Source organism: Diceros bicornis, chromosome X, assembly GCF_020826845.1.
Source record: "Diceros bicornis minor isolate mBicDic1 chromosome X, mDicBic1.mat.cur, whole genome shotgun sequence".
NCBI lineage: Eukaryota > Metazoa > Chordata > Mammalia > Perissodactyla > Rhinocerotidae > Diceros > Diceros bicornis.
This window is the reverse complement of record NC_080781.1, coordinates 32837904-32858555: the sequence shown is the minus strand read 5'-3', so window position 1 is coordinate 32858555 and position 20652 is coordinate 32837904. Positions and strand designations below refer to the sequence as shown.

Sequence of the window (20652 nt, the reverse complement as noted above, 5' to 3'; positions counted from 1 at the left end):
ATCCTTATTGAATTACTATATTTTGAGTGTTCCACCTGCTTGCTGTAGAGACTCTGATTAATAAGTTTCTTTCATCATTTTTGATCTTTGGTTATTATTTCATAAAATATTGCTTCTGTCCACTCTCTCTCATCTCCTTCTGGAACTCCAATTATGTATGTTAAACATTCTCATGGTATTCCTTTTGTTGCTATGCTTTCTTGTGTATTTTACCTTCATTTATGCCTCATTCTGAGTATTTTCTTGTGACCTATTGTTTAAATTTCACTAATTAAATCTTCAGTTTTGTCTAAACTGTTATAGAACCCATCCTTTAAGTTTCTAATTTTGATTATTGTATTTCCCACTTCTAGAAATTCCACTTGGATATTTTTTATAGTTTCCAGTTCTTTGATGAAATTCTCAATCTTGTCTTTTATTTCCTTTGAATACGTTAAGTATAGTTATTTTAAAGTCTATTTCTCATAATTCCACCATCTAGACCCCTAGTTAGACTGTTCCCATTGTCTGTTGATTTATGATAACGTTGTTTTGTCTCTTTATGTGCCTAGTTATATTTTATTGTGCACCTGATGATGTATGTGAACAACTGTATACAGAATTTGAGGCCTAGGATGGTGTTTTCTTCCTCCAGAAAGAATTTACATTTGCTTCTGGAAGTTGGCTAGAGGCATTTGCAATGCCAGATCACCTTAATTCAATTTCAGGGATTAAAGTGATTTAAAACCAAGCTTCAGTCCCTGCAAGATCAAGTTCTGTTGTTTTACACCCTTTCCTTGGAGGGTGTAATCCCTGGAGTCTCAACTCAAAGTATGCTTGTTACTGAAGACCTCCGTCTTGTCAAGCCATGGAATCCGATTATTTTATCGCTGGGCCCATGAGCAAAGGCTTTGCATTTTCTCACCCCCAGACGAAAAGTTGTCCCAAATGCCCTGCTCATGCTTCTAGTTTTCATTCTTCTCCTAGGTCTTACATCCACAATTTTCTCCCACATCATTAAAGCTCCAATTCCTTTGAGCAAATGCCTATTACATTTTGCATAACCTTCCTAATTGTCAGTGAAAGAGTTGGTCCTAATTATTCAGACTACCATTACAGAAGCCTTTAAATATAATTTGAATGGTTTGTAAAATGGTTCTGAGTGTTTTATCAGTTACTTCTGTGAAGAACACTTCTCAACAATAGAATCTATTAATATTTGGAGGAAAAATAATTATTAAAAACTCTCAAACAGGAATTTCTTATAGCTATTTTTTTTTTGGTGAGGAAGATCGGCCCTGAGCTAACATTTGTGCCCATCTTCCTCTGTTTTGTATGTGGGATGCCTCCACAGCATGGCTTGATGAGCGGTGCATAGGTCTTCACCCGAGATCCGAACCCGTGAACCCCAGGCCACCAAAGAGGAGCACATGAACTTAACCACTACGCCACTGGGCCAGCCCCCACTTACAGCTATTTTAAGCATAAATCCAGATATAAAATGTTATGTTCATGAAAGCAAGATTGAAGTTCTCATTAAAAAACATTTGAAATATTTTATTTGGAAGTTTTTACAAATTCAATTTTTAACATCTTTTCTATTTTATTTTTTCCTTGTCATTATATAATGTAAACAAATATTTTTTAACCAAACCCTAAAAGAATGCACCCAAAGCCTCTCTAGTTTACCCCAATGTACCATGTAAATATTATCATCTTTTATATATGGACCATGGCATAGAAAGAGTTGGAAAGGAGAATTATACCAACAATTATTTCACATCCCTTTTTTTCTTTCTAGCAGAGCTCACTTTTTACCATAGAAGATGAAAATGCCAAACATTTGATTTCCCGTAGGTTTTGCCAAGCAAGGAATCACATGGCCCAATCTTGGCCAATGGGACCTGAGAAGACTCCTGGGGACTTGAAGGAAAGGTTTGCCTTCCTAAGAAAAGTTGATCAACCCAAGGCAATGTCCATCGTCTTCATTCGATGTGATAACTTCATTCCTTGTGATACCAGAACTGCTGCAGCCATGTGTGACCATGAGACTAAATATTGCTAGAATGCTGAGACTAGTAGGATGAAAATATAGGAAGCACAGAGGCCCTGAAAAATTGTTGAACAACTGAAGTAATCTGGAACATCTCTACCTCTGTATTTCTGGCTATGCCAGAAAACAAATGTCATTATTATTTCAGCCCATCCTACTTGAATCTTCTCTTACTTGCAACCAGGATACTAACTAATGAAGCTGTAGTGGTTTTAAAGCATGGTCCCAAAACTATTTGATACTTCTGCCATTGAAAGGTAGGTTCTATGTCCCCTCCCCTTGAGTCTGAGTGGGCCGTGACTGCTTCAGTGATTAGAAAATGGTGGAAGTGATGCTGTGTGACTTGTGAGACTAAAAAGTGATGTAGCTTCTGCCTTGCTCAATGGAACACTCACAATTGGAATTTTGGGCTGTCATGTAAGATGTCTGACTACCCCTAAGACTGCCATGATGTTAGGAAGCCAAGCACTTGGTAAGGCCATGTGTTGGTGCTCCAGTTGACAGTCCTAAAATTTGATTTGTTCCAGCCCAGGTGCCAGACATGTGTGTTGAACAGGTCTTCGGATGGTTCCAGCCCCATTTACCTCCAGTCTCTGAATCTTCCCAGCTCAGGACCCAGACATCACGAAGGACAACACTAAGCCTCCTCATATAATATTGGAATTGCTCATGGGATAATAACTTTGGTATAAAAAATATCTTGAAAGAGGAGAAATAGTCTTCCTCTATGAATTACAAATGCAGCTTTTCTGCAGTAACCTTGACTTGACCCACAACTTAGGAGAACCAGTAAAAAACTGCACATTATCAAATGAACAGGCCAATTTGGTTCAGCCTAGCTCAGAAAATGAGAGCAGAGAATGGAGGGGCCTGAGATTCAGAAGCCCGGGGGTCCAGTTAACACCTATGTGCTCTTGTGCAAGTTATTTCACCTGTCTGAGCTCCAGTTTTATTTGTAAAATAAGAGAGTTGGACTAGAAGACTAATGAACCTTCCAACTTTGATTTCGGGGAGCAAAACAGAATACTGGGTGTGGTAAGCTGAATAATTCTCCCCCAAAAGATGCCTACATCTGAATCCCTGGAACCTGTGACTATATTATCTTACATGGCAAAAGGCACTTTGCAGATATGATTAAGTTAAGGATCTTGAGAGGGAGACAGGAGGAGAAGACATGAGGATGGAAGTAGAGGTCAGAGAGGAGAAAAGATGCTACTTTGCTGTCTTTGAAGATGGAGGAAGGGGTCATGAGCCAAGAGATGCAGACAGCTTCTGGAACCTGGAAAAGGCAAGGAAATGGATTCTCCCCTAGAGCCTCCAGAAGGAACATAGTCCTACAGACCCATTTTAGATTTCTGACCTCTAGCACTGTAAAATAATGTTTCTGCTGCTTTAAGCCACTAAATTTACGGTAGTTTGTTACAGCAGCAATAGGAAACTAGTACAGTGGTTAAGAACTTGGGTGCTGCTATCAGACTACTTGAGTTTAAACCTTTCTTCTACTACTTACTGGATATGTGACCATGGGCAAATTACTTAAACTCTCTGTACCTCAGTTTCATCTGGAAAAATAGAATGATGGTGACAGAACCCCACCAATACCCCTGTTACTGCTGGGTTCTTATGGGTTTAAATGAGGAAGTCCTTAGGATCACCTGGAACTTAGTAACTTTTAAGTAAATGTAATCATTGCTCTGCTAAGGTTTATCTTTTCTCTTTTTTTACTGAAGAAGATTTGCCCTGAGCTAACATCTATTGCCAATCTTCCTCTTTTTGTATCTGAGCCACCGCTACAGCATGGCCACTGACAGACAAATGGTGTACGTCTGTGCCTGGAACCCAATCCCGTGCTGAAGCAGAGCATGCTGAACTTAACCACTAGGCAACCGGGGCTGGCCCAAGATTTATCATTTAATTTAGGATATTTGTACTTTCTCTCCTATAAATCAAATATTTCTTTTTACAGTCATTGAGGAGGAGGGGTGTAGGAGAATCTACTTTAGGAGTTATATGTTATATATACAGCATCTCATTTGGTCCTTACAACCAACTGTGAAATAGGTATAATTTTAAGTTTTCATATGAAAAAGCTGAGGCTGTGGGAAGTTAATTTTTCCAAGTAACATAGCTAGCAAGCGGACAGATCAAAGTGTCTTGTTCACCACTGCATTAACTACACTTTTTTGCTGGATGATGATGAATGAATATGTGCAAATAACCACAGCCTTGGGCACTCAACCAATACTGCGCCGTCTGGACTGACACTGGGTCACCCCATCGGATCCACACTGGCACAATTTCCAGCTCTTTAACACTCATCCCTTGTTTCCAGAAAGCTCGGAGGCAGCGGGGAGAAACGTTCCATCGCCCAGAACCCTGCCAGCCCTCCCTGGAAGGCGGAGCCAGTGCGTCACAAAGGCGGGGCCCGCGTGGGGACCGCCCCGGGATATAAAGGGGGCGGGGCCTCCCTGGAGGCCAGTGCGCGGCCGCGGAGCTCGACTTGCTCGTCGCTCCGCCCCCGGCAGAGTCGGCGCCACCATGGAGGAGTACCATCGCCACTGCGACGAGGTACCGCCCCTCAGCTGCCTGCGAGCGACCCTCGCCCCCGCCCGCCTTGGCGCTTGGTCTCGGCCGGGTGGCTTCCCGGCGCCGAGTGGCCCGGAGAGTTGGGGTGCGGCGTCCTCCGAGCCCGGGTCCTCCCCTCGGGGCCGGGGATGGATCCGCCCCGCCCGTCCCGGTCCCCCCATCCCGAGACCCTGAGGGTGGGCTGAGAGTCGGGGTGGCTGGGGCTGCCGGGAGCTCTTGGGGCCGGCGGTGGGGTCGGGGCCGAGGGTTGGAGGGCCTGACGCGGGGTCCGTGCGGTGGGGATGGGGTGGCAGGCGCCGCCCGTCTGCAGGGCGGGCCTTGGAAACCGGTCTTCCCGGCTGCTTCCTCCGCCCCTTGGCGTCCCCAAAGCAGGTGCCGCAGCCCCGCGAGCGAGGCCCTAGTGGCAGAGCTGCTCCTGCTCCCGGGCAGTCTCACCTGGGTGGGCTGGAAGGAGGTGCTTTAAGGGATTATGAGCCCTTGCTTACTGACTCCAGCTTCCCAAAACCTCGCCAGAACTCCATGATGTCAGTTATCATCTTCCTGTTACTGATGGGGACTCGGACTTTCATGGCCGCTAAGTGACTTGCCCAAAGTTAAAACTGCCAGGAATGACAGATGCTCCATTTGAACCCAGGCTTCTGACTACAGAACTACAACACTGGCTTCACTTTAACCGCTAGGAGGATGAGGCCTGTTGGGTGCCAGCATAACCTGTGCCAGGCCTGCGAGGGCAGAATAGACAAAGACATTTTCTGTCCAGTGGTAGCCACAGGTGAATGGTGCAGTGAAATAAAAGTAGGCACGTGGTGGAGATGCAACATAAAATAGTCTATTATCAGACCCCTGGAAGGGGCTTCTGGTCCGTCCATCTTTAGGATCTAGGCTTCTGTAGAAGCTAAAACCACATTTAAATGAATTAGTTCTGTGATGCAGGTAGCGTACATACTTACAGGTTAGTGGTAAAGTATTTTTATTTTGGAAATTGAGGCACAAGCAATTTCACCCTCAGGCATATCCTCCAACAAATCCTGACTCCTAAGAGGATTCTTTCTGTACTGCAGTACTTCCTAAATACATATATTTAAAAAGAAATAAAATTACATGTGTTACCATGGTCACCCAGTACATCCTGATTATTTGGTGACCTTCCAAATCAAAGTGAAATGGACATCATTTAATTTGTAGGCCTGTTTTGAAAATAGATAAAGGCTTTATTTTAAGGTAAAATGATAATTTTAATAGGATCAAAATGTGAGACCTTTTTTCAAACTATTCCTAATTATGTAGGGTATTTTTATTCCTTTGTTGTTGTAATTCTGTGGTATAATTGAATGAGTTGAAAATATTTTAAATGTGTACTCAAGATGATATTTTCAAAATTTACTTGTTTTTTAAATTAATTTTAAGTTGTACAGTGGGATTTATGAAAATGCTGATGTCATAAATCACCTAAAAGCATCTCCATGGAAACAAATCATATATTACCTGAAGTGCTTTGGTTTAGATTTCAATCTTATCACATAGCCTAGGTCTCTACTCTAGGACACTTGGATGTCATTAATAGTTGCTTTTAACTCAAGATTCTAACAAGCCACTCCAAGGAAAAACTAAGTTTCCAGACCTATTATATAGTATTAAAGTGACATTAATTTTGAATGTTCAAGTGTTTTTATAATCTTTAATTCAGGAAAGCCACATTTTTGCCTAGCATAAGTTAAAAACAAAATTGAAAATAATCTATTAAGCGTTCTCTTCTCATGGAACATTTCCTGTATAGTGATAACACATACATCTTTATATCTACTTCCTGAGCTTTACAATACAATGATTCTCAATATAGGGTGTTCAGCAGAATCACCAGTAAAGCACTTTGTTAAAAAATGTAGTTGCCCAGGCTCTGCCCCAGACCTAATGAATCAGAATCTCCAGGGAGGTGTGTGGGGAAAGCATTCTGTAATTTTAAGTGTTCGAGGTAGGATTAGCAGCCTCAGGAGACCAGATGCCCCTCCCCACTATGGTCTCCTGTCACTAACACCTGTCTAGACCAGCCTAGGGTGTTCTGTGTATCATCATAGCTTCAAATAAAAGGAAGTCTGTGTTGAAAGTAGCTTTATCTGTTGTTTTCCCCCTTTAGGTTGGCTTCAATGCTGATGAAGCCCACAATATCGTTAAAGAGGTGAGTTTTACATCTGTTCATCCTGAAGCCTGCTACATTGAAGTTTTAAAAAGTTGTGTTTTGACTTTCAGTACAAAGTTAAGAACCTTAGTATTAAAGCAAGATTTTTAATATTTATTCGCTAGCTCTTTATAGGGGTGCTTCTATGTTTTGTTGTATGCCATCAGGCATCCTGGGGCTTACTCTGAAAGTGATGTTTAAGTATTAATCTAGAAAATTGGTTTGCTGTTTCCTAAAATTGATGCCCTGTCTTTGAGTAAAAGAACTATTATTTCAATAGGCCAAATATTATTTTAAATATTAATATTGCAAAAGTATATATATATACTTTTAAATATACTTTTATATATTATATATATACTTTTATAGCATCATATATATAAAGTATATATATATTTGTATAGCATTAACATTTAACATGTATATATTTGACATATATATACTTTTATATAGGTAAATTATGTCTAATATTACATATATATTATATATATATGTCAAATAAATAAAAGACCCTAGAAATACCTGCTTTGGGTCATTGTATGCTTTTCTTAGCCCAATATAATGGGAAAAGTAATTGCTTAATATCTTTTAGACACTGATATGATATTAAATCAAAATCCTAAGAAAAATATTTGAAACATGAAATCTGGTCCTCCTGTTAAGCAAATAGACAAGAAGTTCTCTTTGGGAATCAGTTCTGGCAGAGGAAGTTTAATTATTCTGGTGGTATCACGTATAGACTACACTGTGGATAAGGTATTTATGAACACTTTTAATAGTCCTGAGTCATTTTTAACTGTGCCAAATCCTAGAAAAAAATGAGCTGGCCCGGGGGGCAGGCTTGTACTGTGGGTATGGCTGTTGGGACCTGTTTCCTAGCAGGCCCTACCTGCCTTGAGTCTAGGCCAGATTGGCTTGCCCCCTGGGCACTGAGCACCTCATCAGTCCATCCTGAGACCGTGCCTCACCTGCTCCAGTGCTCAGGGCACAAGGTCACCCAGAACTCACCCAGGGGCTGGCCTTGTACAACTGGGATCAACTTGAGGTCTGAGAGGACTAGACAGGCACTTGAAACTCCTGCCATATTTTAATAGTTCAGAATCATGTATTAGAACTATGTGGGTAGAAATATGTAATTACTAAAATAGAATGCAAATGTTTTCGATACCTTAACAATGCAAAAGCACAAATGAGGGCAAATGGGAGGTGGAAGAGAGGATGGCGGGCATGGGAAGGGCAGGAGTGAAAACAGCCTCATTTTTCAAAGTGGAAAGTCAAGAGAGACTGCCCTCGGTTGATGGAACGTGAAGAAAAGGATGCTAGGGTGTTGGAGGAGTCTTTTAAATAGTACCTTCTTCTTTGCCCACATTCTGAACCGAAAAGTCACTAGAAAGAGAAAAAAATACCACCTTTATTATTGGTAGAGACTGAGTTGGAGATTGGAGCTTGTTTTGCAAACTTCCTACCTGCTCAGTTCAGACCTTGGAAGAGGCTTCCAAGGGAAACTTTGAGTCAGCAGAGAGAAACACTTGGCCAGGTTGGTGCCTTTTGTTGGTCTGGGTGGAGAGGGAAGGAGAGACCAAATGCCTAAGTCTAAGGCATTTGGGTGATTGGCTCTCCCAAATGAGAATGATGGAACACCAGTTGTCAACCACCAGTCAGGTAACTCACTCCACCTCCATGGACAGGAATAATAACAGGTGGGACAAGAGGCCAGAAATGCTAAGGAAAAGTCCTCTGTGTGGAAGGAAATGTCAGGAGTGGAAAGAAATGTACTTCTAACAAGGTAAATATATTGAAGTAAAAATGGTGAATTCACTATATTAAGGGAAGTGGGGGAGGAAGGTGGCAGGCGGTCTGAGAGAACTAAATTTTTGTCTCTCATAGCAGGAGTTCTAGGGATGTTGTCTGTAATTCATAAATCAAGAAATAGGAATATAAACATTATTTGGAGATATGTAAGTAGCCTGTAGAAGAAATAAACAGTTGTACACTAAAGATGTTTCCTCTGGGGAAGGGGACTGGGGATGGCAAAGAGTGGGGGAGGGGATTCTTGCTTTTCATTGTAAGCTCTTCTGTTCTGTTGGATTTTGAAAACCATGTGCATGTGTTACTTTGATGTTTTCTTAAATTAAAAGAACCATGCTTAAACTGGGATATACATGCTCTGCAGTGACTAGATGGTGCTAGAAGCCACTGGGTACAATTTACAGCATCATTTTTTTTTACTTAGATATTTGCAGAAGGGTGTTAAATAATATAAATAATTTAACCAAAAAACATTTTTTAATAAAAGCAAACTCTGACACATTATGGAGTCAAAAGCAAGCTTCACTTGAATTTTTTCTATGAAGTTTGAAACTTCAAAGAAATCTTAGATTTGCTTCAGGTAACTTTCAGCTACATGTCCATCCTCTTCCCTCCTCCTCTCTTCCCATGAGCCAACTCTCAGTGCCATTGAGGCATTGGAAAGGCTTTAGAGAGTGCACACTATTTTAAAATATTTCAGCACTTCCTAGATGATTACACAATTGCAGCAGATATTTCTGTTTTCCTTATCTGTTGCTGATCTCCTTATTTTCTTTCCTTAGATTCCTTGCTCTGAGCCCCTATGCTAGTATTTTTTCCCTCAGAAGTCTTAGAGCCACTCACTCATCAGTGATATGCATATATTTTATGTATTTTCAGGAATAGAATTTGCCCCCAAATTCTAAAAAGAAAAAGTGAGTTACAAATGGAATTAACTTGGAGCTTAGTCTAAAGTATATTTGATTCAAGATGCCCAGAGAGTATATCAAAGCTGCTATTACTTCAACACAAACATTAATTGAGTGCCTGCTATGTGCCCAGGTCCTGAGTTTGGCCCTGGAAATACAGAGCAGGTGAAGGACCTTGTTATCTAGTAGGCCTCCTGGTTAATGATAATTAAGAAGGTGAAATGTTAATTAATAGTAATTAGGGTATTTACAGTGGGATCCTCAGCCCCATGATGTTTTCTGTTGTTTAGAGCAGAACTTCAAGTTGTCCTATTAGAAAACCTGAAAGAAAAACGAGTGCTCTTAGTTTCCCATTAAGGAAAGGCAGTCTGGGGAGAGGAAGAGGTTTGCCCAAAGGTCATCAGCTTGGGAATGGTAAAGCCAGAATTAAAACCCTGTTCCCTTGACCCTTGGGCCACTAGCCCTCCTAACTGTCATGTTATTGAACATTCTAGAATAATTTGAGCCACTTTACTTTCTTCAGCATTTCTAAATTTAATTTCTTTTTTTACATTTTATCATTAATGAAGATTTTATACTATCCAGCTTAACATTCCGTATTAATTTGTGCCTTTATGAATCTTTACTATAGTCCAGTTGTAGTAAATGAAAGCTGCATGTTTGTGTGTGTGTGTGTGTGTGTTATTAAGCTGGATTCTATGCATGAATTGAATGAGTGCTTTATTATCCGGGCTCTATCACTTGATTATAAGATAATAGCAGCAAAATAAGTCGGAGAAAGATAAATACTGTATGATCTCACTTATATATGGAATCTAAAAAAGGCAAACTCCTAGAAACAGAGAGTAGAATGGTGGTTGTGGGAGGATGGGTGGGGGAGATGTTGGTCAAAGGGTACAAGCTTCAGCTATAAGATAAATAAGTTCTGGGAGTATAATATAGAGCATAGTGACTATAGTTAACAATACTGTATTGTGTACTTGAAACTTGCTGAGAGTAGATCTTAAATGTTCTCACCACATACACACACACACACACAAAAGGTAACTATGTGAGGAGATGAATGTGTTAACTAATCTTATGGTGGTAATCATTTCGCAGTATATATGTGTATCAAATTATCACGTTGTACACCTTAAACTTACACAATGTTATTTGTCAATTATATCTCAATAAAACTGGAAAAATAAAGCAATAATGATAATGATGATAATAATAATAATAATATCATTGCTTATGCACTTACTCTGTGGCAGTCACTGTGTTTGAGCACTTGACGTTCATGATTTCCCCTCATCCTCACAACAACCTGATAAGGTCAGACTGTTATCCCTACTTTAGGGATTAGGAAAATAGGGGCTTCAAGAGGTTAAGTCACTTGCAAAAGGTCACACAGCAGGTAGGTAGCAGAGGTGACCTTAAAAACTAGGATTGTGATGCTAAACCAATGCTGTTAATCAGGTTTCAGAAATGGATGCAGGTAAGTACTGTGGAAAATTATTTAACTTTCCCTTTCTAGAATACCTGAAAGGTAGTGTTTATTGGTGATTCACTCATAGTGGTAGGTGTGTTAGTTGTTTTATAGCTAAGCAATTATATAATGTAAATGAGAATGTAATTATTATACATGAGAATTATATTTTTAAATTGGCCTCATCCTTTGTTTCTACCATCTGAAACCTAGTTCAAATCCCGGCTATTTCAAAGCCATTCTTTAACCAATTGGTATCACCCTTTTTTAATACCCACCCCCCCATAATCCTTTTATGACATAACTTATCACCCTTGGTTAGTCTTCCTTGTGTTCTAGAGTTCTTTTATTAGCTTCTCTGCTAGATTGTTCAGTTCTTTACAACAGAGACCATGTGATATTTATCTTTATATGGCCTATAGTGTCTCACAGAGTGAGATAATGCATGCAGAAATGCTTTGAAAATTCTAAAACAATTAGAGACAATGCATAATAAATATTTACCAGATGCATATTTCCCAAGATGCTTTATTGGGTTATAAATGTATTTTATGTTTTGAATAAATTTTTGCTGCAATTTGTGTATAATTTAATTATCCTCTGCTCTTTTAGTGTATAGATGGGGTCTTGGGTGGTGAAGATTACAATCATAACAACATCAACCAATGGACCGCAAGTATAGTGGAACAATCCTTAGCACATTTGGTCAAGTTGGGAAAAGCTTATAAATATATTGGTAAGTATCACTATCCTTCCTCACTAGTTTCCTCACCTTTGTCCTTCTGGTTTTCTCTGAATTTAGAGAATGTAAACGAATGATGGACAATCAAGTTGGATACTAATAGGGTATGAAGGACTTCTGACTTATTCATCCAAAGATAATAAATGATAATACCTAAAAGATGGAGATGTTTTGCCACTCAAAAGTAGTTTGAGCTCCTGCCAACCATCTGCTTGTCCTTGGTAGCATCATCTTTTACATTTGCATCAATTATCTCTTTCCACCAAAACCCACTCAGCCCTACTGTCTTCCTTTCAGTAGCCCCATGCCTCCTTACATGTAGGTCTGTGAAGTGCCGTGCAATAATTGTTTGTAAAATGGAATATTTTCTTTGTTTCTGTGTCTGAATTATGCCCATAAGACAAGGCACATAATTTGGCCCAGATTTTTCCTGCAGTATAATCACCAATGGTTACGGCAATGGGCAACAAACAGACGGGATCCAGTGGGGTCAAAATCGTGGTGGTAGATAATCAAGATGAGAGACTTATTTTTTTCAGTCCATTTGCTGAGTGTTTTGTTTTCCGTTACTTTTACAGCTTTTAGAGCTCTGAACTCAAAAGAATTAGATCTTAGATATCTTTTCCTTTGTTTCAAAACGTTCTCACTCTGCAACTTTATTTTTAGTGACCTGTGCAGTGGTCCAGCGGAGTGCATATGGCTTTCACACAGCCAGCTCATGTTTTTGGGATACCACATCTGATGGTAAGAGACCTTAAGCTGATTCAAACAAAATCCAACTTATAGCAAAGTCAGACAGTGTACTTATTATCAAATGCTTAACTGGAATTAAGTTCTGAAAAGACACTATCAACAAAATTGCTTTGTACCTAGTCACAAGTATGCCTTCACACAAATATGAAATGTGAAGATTTAACGGATTGCAGGAAGTAAGACATTAAAACTTATGAAAGGGCCGGCCCAGTGGTGCAGCGGTTAAGTGCACGTGCTCCACTTCAGCGGCCCAGGGTTCGCAGGTTGGGATCCCAGGCGCACACCGACGCACCGCTTGTCAAGCTATGCTGTGATGGCATCTCATATAAAGAAGAGGAAGATGGGCATGGATGTTAGCCCAGGGCCAGTCTTCCTCAGCAAAAAAAGAGGAGGATTGGCAATAGATGTTAGCTCAGGGCTGATCTTCCTCACAAAAAAAAAAAAAACTTATGAAAAATGTGTATATATTCCTTGGTAATTTTGATGTTTTGCTGGTATTTCAAAGTCCTTTTTCTGTGTATTTTCAGGAACCTGTACTGTAAGATGGGAAAACCGAACCATGAACTGTATCGTCAATGTTTTTGCCATTGCTATTGTCCTGTGACAGACTAAAAATGTTTGGCCAAAGCCATTAACTTAAGAATTTGTCAGTGTATCCTTTCTAAAAAAGAGTAGTAGTTACTTCTTAATGTGCTAGATAACAAGCGTGCAGTATGCTTCCAAGCTATCAACAAAAACTGAATGTTATAAGCAAGCAATCTCATAGTAAATTGGCAGATTATCTCATATTCTATACAGCATCATTTAAATAGGATAATTTAATGTCAGCGAAAAACAAATATGGAAACGTGGCATGACATGAAAATACAGTCTTACGTTTACACTGGTTTTTCACTGGCATTATGTACCTGAGGAGATGGGGAAATCCATTCAGATACAACAATTCTCTTTCAGCTAGAGAAGTTAACAGGGATAAATATATGAACAAAAAAAGTTGTAAGGATAAATGTGGAGAAAATAATAATTAGCTAACACATCTTAGTTTTTTTATTTCTTTTCATCGCTTAGTTGTACATATGATTTAGTGGAAAGTAATTCTGCTCTTTTTTTTATATCAACTAATATTACAGTAGCAACTATTATTAACTAGTTTACTTTGTCCGAGCATTGTTAAGACAATGTTTTAAATTTCAAATTCTTGGATTTACGTTTGAGGGCGAATTAAATCTGGTAACCCAAATTCCCTAGTTAAACAAAATTAGTAATGGTGTATGATGGAAAGTATCTGACTCCCAACAGCTGCCTTACAAATCACTCATTCCATGTGGAACAAACATTTGTTGAATGCCTATCATGAGCGTATTTCTCTGCTAGGCATTATAGTTATCAATATATTGTTCAAATTCTACATTTCTTTTGGCACCTGTTCAGTGGGACAACTAACACTTATTATTTGGGGAAGACAAAAAAAAAGAGTTGTTTTACAAGAGAGGAAAAAAAGTGAATCTGGTTATTCATGTAGAAGTAAGCAAAATGAAAAGCACTTATTGCTGACAGAATTATAGATGTAATTTTAAGAATTGCTCCTAGCAAGTAAAAAAAATGCATAAAATATGCAACTCTTAGTTAAAGGCCTTATTAGCAGTTTAACTATGTAAGTAGTAAATGTTGTCATTGCTTAAGTTAAAACCATCTGTAAATAATTTTAAATACTAATTATGTGGGGTTCAAATTGAATGGAGTAAAGTATAAATTAAAAGTATACACTCATTAGCAGGTTATTGAATATCTCAGGGCATATGAAATGTAGTTCAATTTATTAAGAAAATAAAAGATGAAAAATTAGTGTGCACAGCTGGCCACCAAATGCGAAGTCAGTCTGCTATTTAACTTTGAAAACAAAATCAATTTTGCATATTACCACTAACACTAATTTATATAGGGAGTGGAGCCGTGATTCATTGAATTTGGGGGATAAAGAAAAGCTTAGCATTAGTATTGACAATATTAAGATAGTATTCTTGTGGGAATACTATGTGCATGTTTGATATTTTGCTGAGTAACGATAATTGTTCAATGTTTAAGGAGAATATTAAGAAAATACAAGGATAGAGTTTAATGCAGTGATCTACATTTTTGGCACATCAAAAAGTCTCGTAGTAATTATCTTTTTGTTACTTTATGCTACTGGCTTTTGTGCCCTTGAAGGTGATAATAGTGACCAAAATATCTGTGCAGTTAAGGCTCGCTTTGATTATTGTTACTGAAGCCTAATTTTAAAAGAAGAATAATCAAAAATACCTCGTGAACTTGCTGTCTGCTCTGTTTCTAGTTAAAATATAATAAAGATTATCTTCCTGTGCTGTACTTTTGCTTCTTGATGATCATTGAATAGTTAAAGAAATGGCATTGTGCTTTCTCTTAAGAAATTCTAAAAAGGAGGAATGAGGAAGAGAAATGAATGTTGGACCACGTAGATACATTGTACAGAATAAAGCCCATTAAAATAGCAACCGGAGCCCAGCACTCACCATTACAACATAATTAATAGCTTCTATTTTATGCCTTTTATTTTATGATTTTAGCACAAAATTTCATTTAAAAAAGTCAGTATAAAATATATTCTGTAACTTGATTAGCTTTTAATGACTATTTTTGGCAAGGAATTTTGTCCTCTTTGTCAACTTGCAATTGAATTGTTGCTGTTTTTTTTTTTAGTTAAGGACTTTAAGTATGTAAAATGAGGGTATTCAGATGTAAGTAGTAACTAGAATTTTTGTAAAGCTGTAATTTAATGTTTGTAAAGTACTAGTATACTGCCCTAAATGATGGCAACATCTCATTACATTTCCTCTAGTAAAAAGTACTTTTTTGCTCTTCTTTCCAAGTTGGGTGTTACCTAATTATGAGTCACTGAAAGCTTTTTCACCATCTACATTCATCATCACATTTTTAAAGTAATCTTATGATGCTGCAGATATTTTCCAAATTTGAGTTAAAAAAACCTGTCTGTCCTTCATAACAGTTTTTAAAAAGTGGGAGAAAAATCGGTGACTTTTTATGGCAAATGAACCAGGTCTTTCTTATAGCAGACGCCAAAGCAAAGTTTGAGAGATGAATTGAAAATTTCACCCCGTGTACTAGAATCTACCCAAGGAGAATTTGTTTTATAATCCAGAAGGTGGAGCTATATTTGTGGCTAAAGAGGCTTATCATTTCAATGTCTAGTAATTCAGTAAAATTGACCTTTGCATATTTATTAAATTCCCCATAAAATGATCTTAATTCAGCCGTTACAAGATTTAGATGGCCACCATCAGTATACATTAACCTCAGTGGTCCAGGAGGTTCTGGCCTACCTTGTCTAATTGCAAACCCTGTATTTCTCACTGTGGTCCTACTTAATGTCACTCCATGTCATCCTTGGGTACATAGGATATATTGACAATCCAGGCTTAATTAGAAATGGCCCCTAATTGCTTCATGAGGAGTGTCCCTTCCCAAAATCGTTTCTAAGGATCTCAGGGACGAACCAGGAACTTCGTGCAGACACTTGCAGCACCATGGTATGGTATGTATCTTCACTATAGGACACAAAATGTGGGCAGCTACCCCTACCCTGGGATCCTTTAAAGGTGAAGACCATATGGGAAAGTTTTCTTTGCAGCTCTGCCTAACCAGGTCAAGGAATTTGATGCCTGGGTTTATCCAGTAATATATATTCAACTTTCTTCATGCCAAAATACATACCTTTTTGTTTTACTGAATACTTAACCTTTTTAGATAGATTTTTATTTATGCCAGCTTCTAACTTGAGATATTTCAACCTGGGTTTCTCAGGTCAGAATTTTACATGAGGCAGTATTATTACTTAATGAAAGTTCTGGCAGCTCATTTTCATCCCTTATAATGCCTTATGGAGAAAATCTCCATGAAAATTATTAGATTGTGGTACATACTGACCTTTACTTAACCTTTAATTTTGTAGGCTAGGAATTCGGGTTAAGGTGCATGAGTTAACGTAGGCTTTCACAGCTAATGCTCATGCAGAATACCACCCAAAATGATCAGGATTAGAACAAGGGTCTCAATAATTAAAGGAAACTTTTTCTGTAAAGGGTCAAATAGTAAATATTTGAGACTTTGCAGGTCTTTGCAGCTACTCAATTATGCTATTGTACTGTGAAAGTAGCCATATACAATAAGTAAATGAATAGGTGTGACTGTGTTCCAATAAGACTTTATTTACAAAAACAGGTGACAGTCTGGCCAGAGTTTACCAACCCCTGCATTAGAGTAAGAAGCGTTTCCTAGCCACTTAAAAAAGTATACCTTAATGATCTGAGAGCTTTTTTTTTCTTTTTACTGTTATGTTATAAATAATGGAACACGAAGCACTTTTATATATTGTGTTTTATTATCTTGGACTCGGAGGGACCTTATCAGTAAACCAAATCTGTACTCTCTTTATTAAAAGAATGAAGGGCTACAAATCAATTTTTCCAAAACTCAAGTATTCCTTTTTTGATATATATCACCTGATTTTTCACTGGTTTAGATAGTTTTATGTCTTATTATCTTGGAGTTCATTTTACAAGCTTATTTTAATGAACGTTATTATAAAAAGGTCAACATTTTGTCTTTTATTGATTTTTGCTCTTTTGTGGCTAAGATGGATATGTAGTCTACCTAAAGAATCTTCCATGCATCCTGAACATGGCAGTCATGGCCCATTCAATGCCTTCTGTTAGCAGAAATTACACACACACACACACACACACACACACACGAAATTGCACAGCCCACAGAATAACCCTGCCCCATAGTTTGGAGAAGTAGATGTTCTTTACCCAGGAATGGTTACATATTGCACTAGGCATGAGCACCTGACCCAATGATGGTTTATCCATAGACTGATTTTTAATCCATAAAGTGGCTGGGGTATGTTAAGCCAAGCAAAGTAGTTCTCTCTGAATTTTGGATCAGAAAATAAGGAAAGCATTAGTCAAATGAAGCAAATGAGAGACGCAGAAGTCTTGGCAAGGATTGGTCCAAGTTTTCTTATTGGCAGAGCTGTCACCACAGCTGCCTTCTCTCTCTACCACCCTCCGATCCAGGGAAGTCAGAACAAACTCCAACGCCAGCAACGCCAGCAGCAGTGTTGCAAATGGTGTCCGCAGCGATTGTGGCAGAGAGAGTGATATGTTAGGCAGGGAGCAGGTTGATGGGAATGGTCCGGTAGATGGCTTAGAATCACCAGCATAGGGTGATAGAAAGCAGAACACAAAAACCTGTACGTGAATGTTCATAACAGCTTTATTAGTAACAGCAAAAACCTAGAAACCACTTAGATGTCCTTTAATGGGTGAATGGTTTAACAAACTGTGGTACATACATGGAATATTACTCAGAAAAAAAGCAAATTACTGATACACACAAGAACTTGCATGAATCTCTAGAGAATTATGCTGAGTAAAAAAGTAAATCCTAAAAGAACACATACAGTATGATTCCATGTATATAACATTTTTTAAACAACAGTTTAAAAATGGAAAACAGATTAGTGGGTGCCAGAGGTTAGAAATAGTGGATGGGGGAGCAGGAGGGGAGCAGGAGGGACGTGGGTTTGGTTATAAAAGGCCAACATGAGGAGTCCTTGTGGTTTTGGAACTGTTCAGTGTCTTGGCTGTGATGGTAGATACACAAACCTACACATTATAAAATTGTGTAGAACTAAATACAGATGAGTACGAGTAAAACTGGGGACATTTGAATAAGGTTGGTGGATTTATCAATGTCGACACCCTAGTCGTGATATTGTAGTATAGGTTTGCAAAATGTTACCGTTGGGGGAAAATGGGAAAAGGATACAGAGGATCTATTTGTATTATTTCTTACAACTGCATATCAATCTATAATTATATCAATAAAAATTTCAATTAAAAAATGAAGATAAAGACAATTTCATGCACAAAAACAAACATAAAAAAAGCAGATCAACTTTTGGTTGTTTTATTGTCTTTAAATTCTCTACAAACATTGCATCCCTTATTGCTTTCACCCAGTGAAGACCACTTCCACCACTCCCCATGATACACCACTGGATAGAGACATAATAAAAGAAAAAAAGTGAGATGCCAGAACAGCCAAGCTGTCCTTTAATGAGCCAATCTCCTAATCTGGAAAATTCTGTGTATTGACTCGCTTAAATTTAGGCTCCTGAATGATTCAGTGTAGCAAGGATAGAATTACACTTAGACCAGAGAAGTGTTAGCTTTCCTTAAAGTATATCAGAGATATGGAAGAGGGCTGAATATTTTGACAAAAATTAAGGTACTTTTTTTTGATATACTACATTGTATTTATCCATTCATAAGTCGATAGACATTTAGTTTCTCATATTTGCTATTATGAAAAATGCTGCTATGAACATTTATGAACAAGTTTTTGTGTGGATATATGTTTTCATTTCTCTTGGGTATATGCCTAGGAAGGTAATTGCTGGGTCATGTGGTGTGAAAGGTGAGGTGAGTATTGGATGCTGGTAAGCAATCAACAATGCCCGCTACGCTTCCACAAAGAAATGCTCTCTCATGTTATTGAAATACATTGCCATCTTGATCTAGTTTCTGTTTTCCCTCTTGGGATAGATATAAGAAATGTTTTACTTTCTCCTTAATTCTTATATTAGTTTCCTATTGATGCTTAAACTTGGTGGCCTAAAAGAACACAAATTTAGTCTCTTACAGTTCTGGGGATCAAAATGGTCTTAGTGGATTACAATCAAGGTTTAAGCGGAGCTGCATTCCTTCTGGAGGCTCTAGAAGAGCATCTGTTTTCTTTCCTTTTCTAGCTTCTAGAGGCTACACATTTCTTGGTTAGTGGTTCCATCTTCAAAGCCAGAAGTGTAGCATTTTCAAATCTCTCTCCTCTCTGACCTCTGCTTCTGTCATCTTCTCTGACTCTGAGCCTCCTGCCTCCATCTTTCCCTTATTAGGACCCTTGTGATTACATTAGGCCCACTCAGGATAACTTCTGCATCTCAAGATCCTTAACTTAAACACACCTGCAAAGTTTCTTTTTCCATGTAACATATTCACAGGTTCTGGGAATTAGGATGTGGACATATTTGAGTGGCCAGTATTCTGTCTAGTACAACTCTATTATCACATGATGCTGAATAGCAGTAGACTCTCAGTCTAAGTAGCAGAAAAGCAATAGGGAATAGTGAGGACTATAATGTGTTGAATAACACATGCCCCTTCAAAGAAGGAAGCTACATCTCAGCTCCAGCCAGTATCAACACTTAGAAACAAGAGTTCAGGGTTCCCTAATCTTCCAGTTTTGTGACAAATTCTGAATTATCGATTATGATGTGAAATCTCTCAATTTCAAAATTTCAATGTTTTTCAACATTGGTGTTTGGACTTAAGGGGGCCCAATAAATAGTACGCCTCTTTCCTACCTGAGTTCTGAACAAATTAAGAGACGAGGAGAAAGATAGATTAAGAGACGAGGAGAAAGATAGATTACAATCAAAATGTCACCTTTCTGTTGGAGAATGGAACTTACCTGAGGAAAGCTGATCTTTTTAACATTGAACGCCAGAATTAGAATTACCACCCAGTCATAAGCAGGAATATACCCTCTCTGGTGAACTACAAAGAGGAAGGTAAGAAGAAGCCACCCCACCTCCCAGGGCAGGAATGAGTGAGGGAGTAAAGAAAGATCAGGAATGTTATATGAATTGACGATTCTCCGCACAGAGAAGCACATGGAAGGAAACATCATGAGTGGGGATTTAGCACTGCTCCCTTAACAGTTGGCACTGATTCTGATTTTTTTAAACACTGTTGTTGCCTAGCATTGTACAGGCCAAAGAAAACGTGTCTGTGGGTCAGTATGGCCCATGGGTTATTAGTTTTTCTCTGTTTCATGGTCTCTGCAGAAATAGGCTTCTACCAGTCTCTACCTTGTCCTCTCACCCTATCCCAGTCTCCTTCACTGGTTGGTTAAGGGAGTCAGGCACTGCAGTTGTTCCACCAATGGTCAACAGGCAAGGGGAAGGAAACTAAGTCAGCTATTGTCTGGAGTTAAGGCCGAGTCAGTATGTCTAGGAGCAGCTGCTATCATTGCAACCTTGATAATGTGAACTAGGGAGTTAACACTACTGTT

General features: G+C 38.6%; 1 protein-coding gene across 1 annotated transcript; it reads left to right on the top strand.

Annotated features, from left to right (window-relative positions):
* Nucleotides 1-4527: 4527 nt before the first annotated feature.
* Nucleotides 4528-14844, top strand: DYNLT3 (dynein light chain Tctex-type 3). Its single transcript, XM_058535631.1, has 5 exons — nucleotides 4528-4600; nucleotides 6753-6794; nucleotides 11595-11718; nucleotides 12391-12468; nucleotides 13005-14844. The coding sequence occupies exons 1-5, from the start codon at nucleotides 4571-4573 to the stop codon at nucleotides 13079-13081; spliced, it is 351 nt and encodes a 116-aa protein (XP_058391614.1). The 5' UTR covers nucleotides 4528-4570; the 3' UTR covers nucleotides 13082-14844.
* The last annotated feature ends 5808 nt before the right edge of the window (nucleotides 14845-20652 follow it).

Excerpts from the sequence above, each read along its gene's own strand:
- DYNLT3 (XM_058535631.1), top strand. The coding sequence starts at position 4,571 with ATGGAGGAGTACCATCGCCACTGCGACGAG. Across the intron at positions 11,719-12,390 it reads AAAAGCTTATAAATATATTG|TGACCTGTGCAGTGGTCCAG; the intron begins GTAAGTATCACT and ends CTTTATTTTTAG. Across the intron at positions 12,469-13,004 it reads TTGGGATACCACATCTGATG|GAACCTGTACTGTAAGATGG; the intron begins GTAAGAGACCTT and ends GTGTATTTTCAG.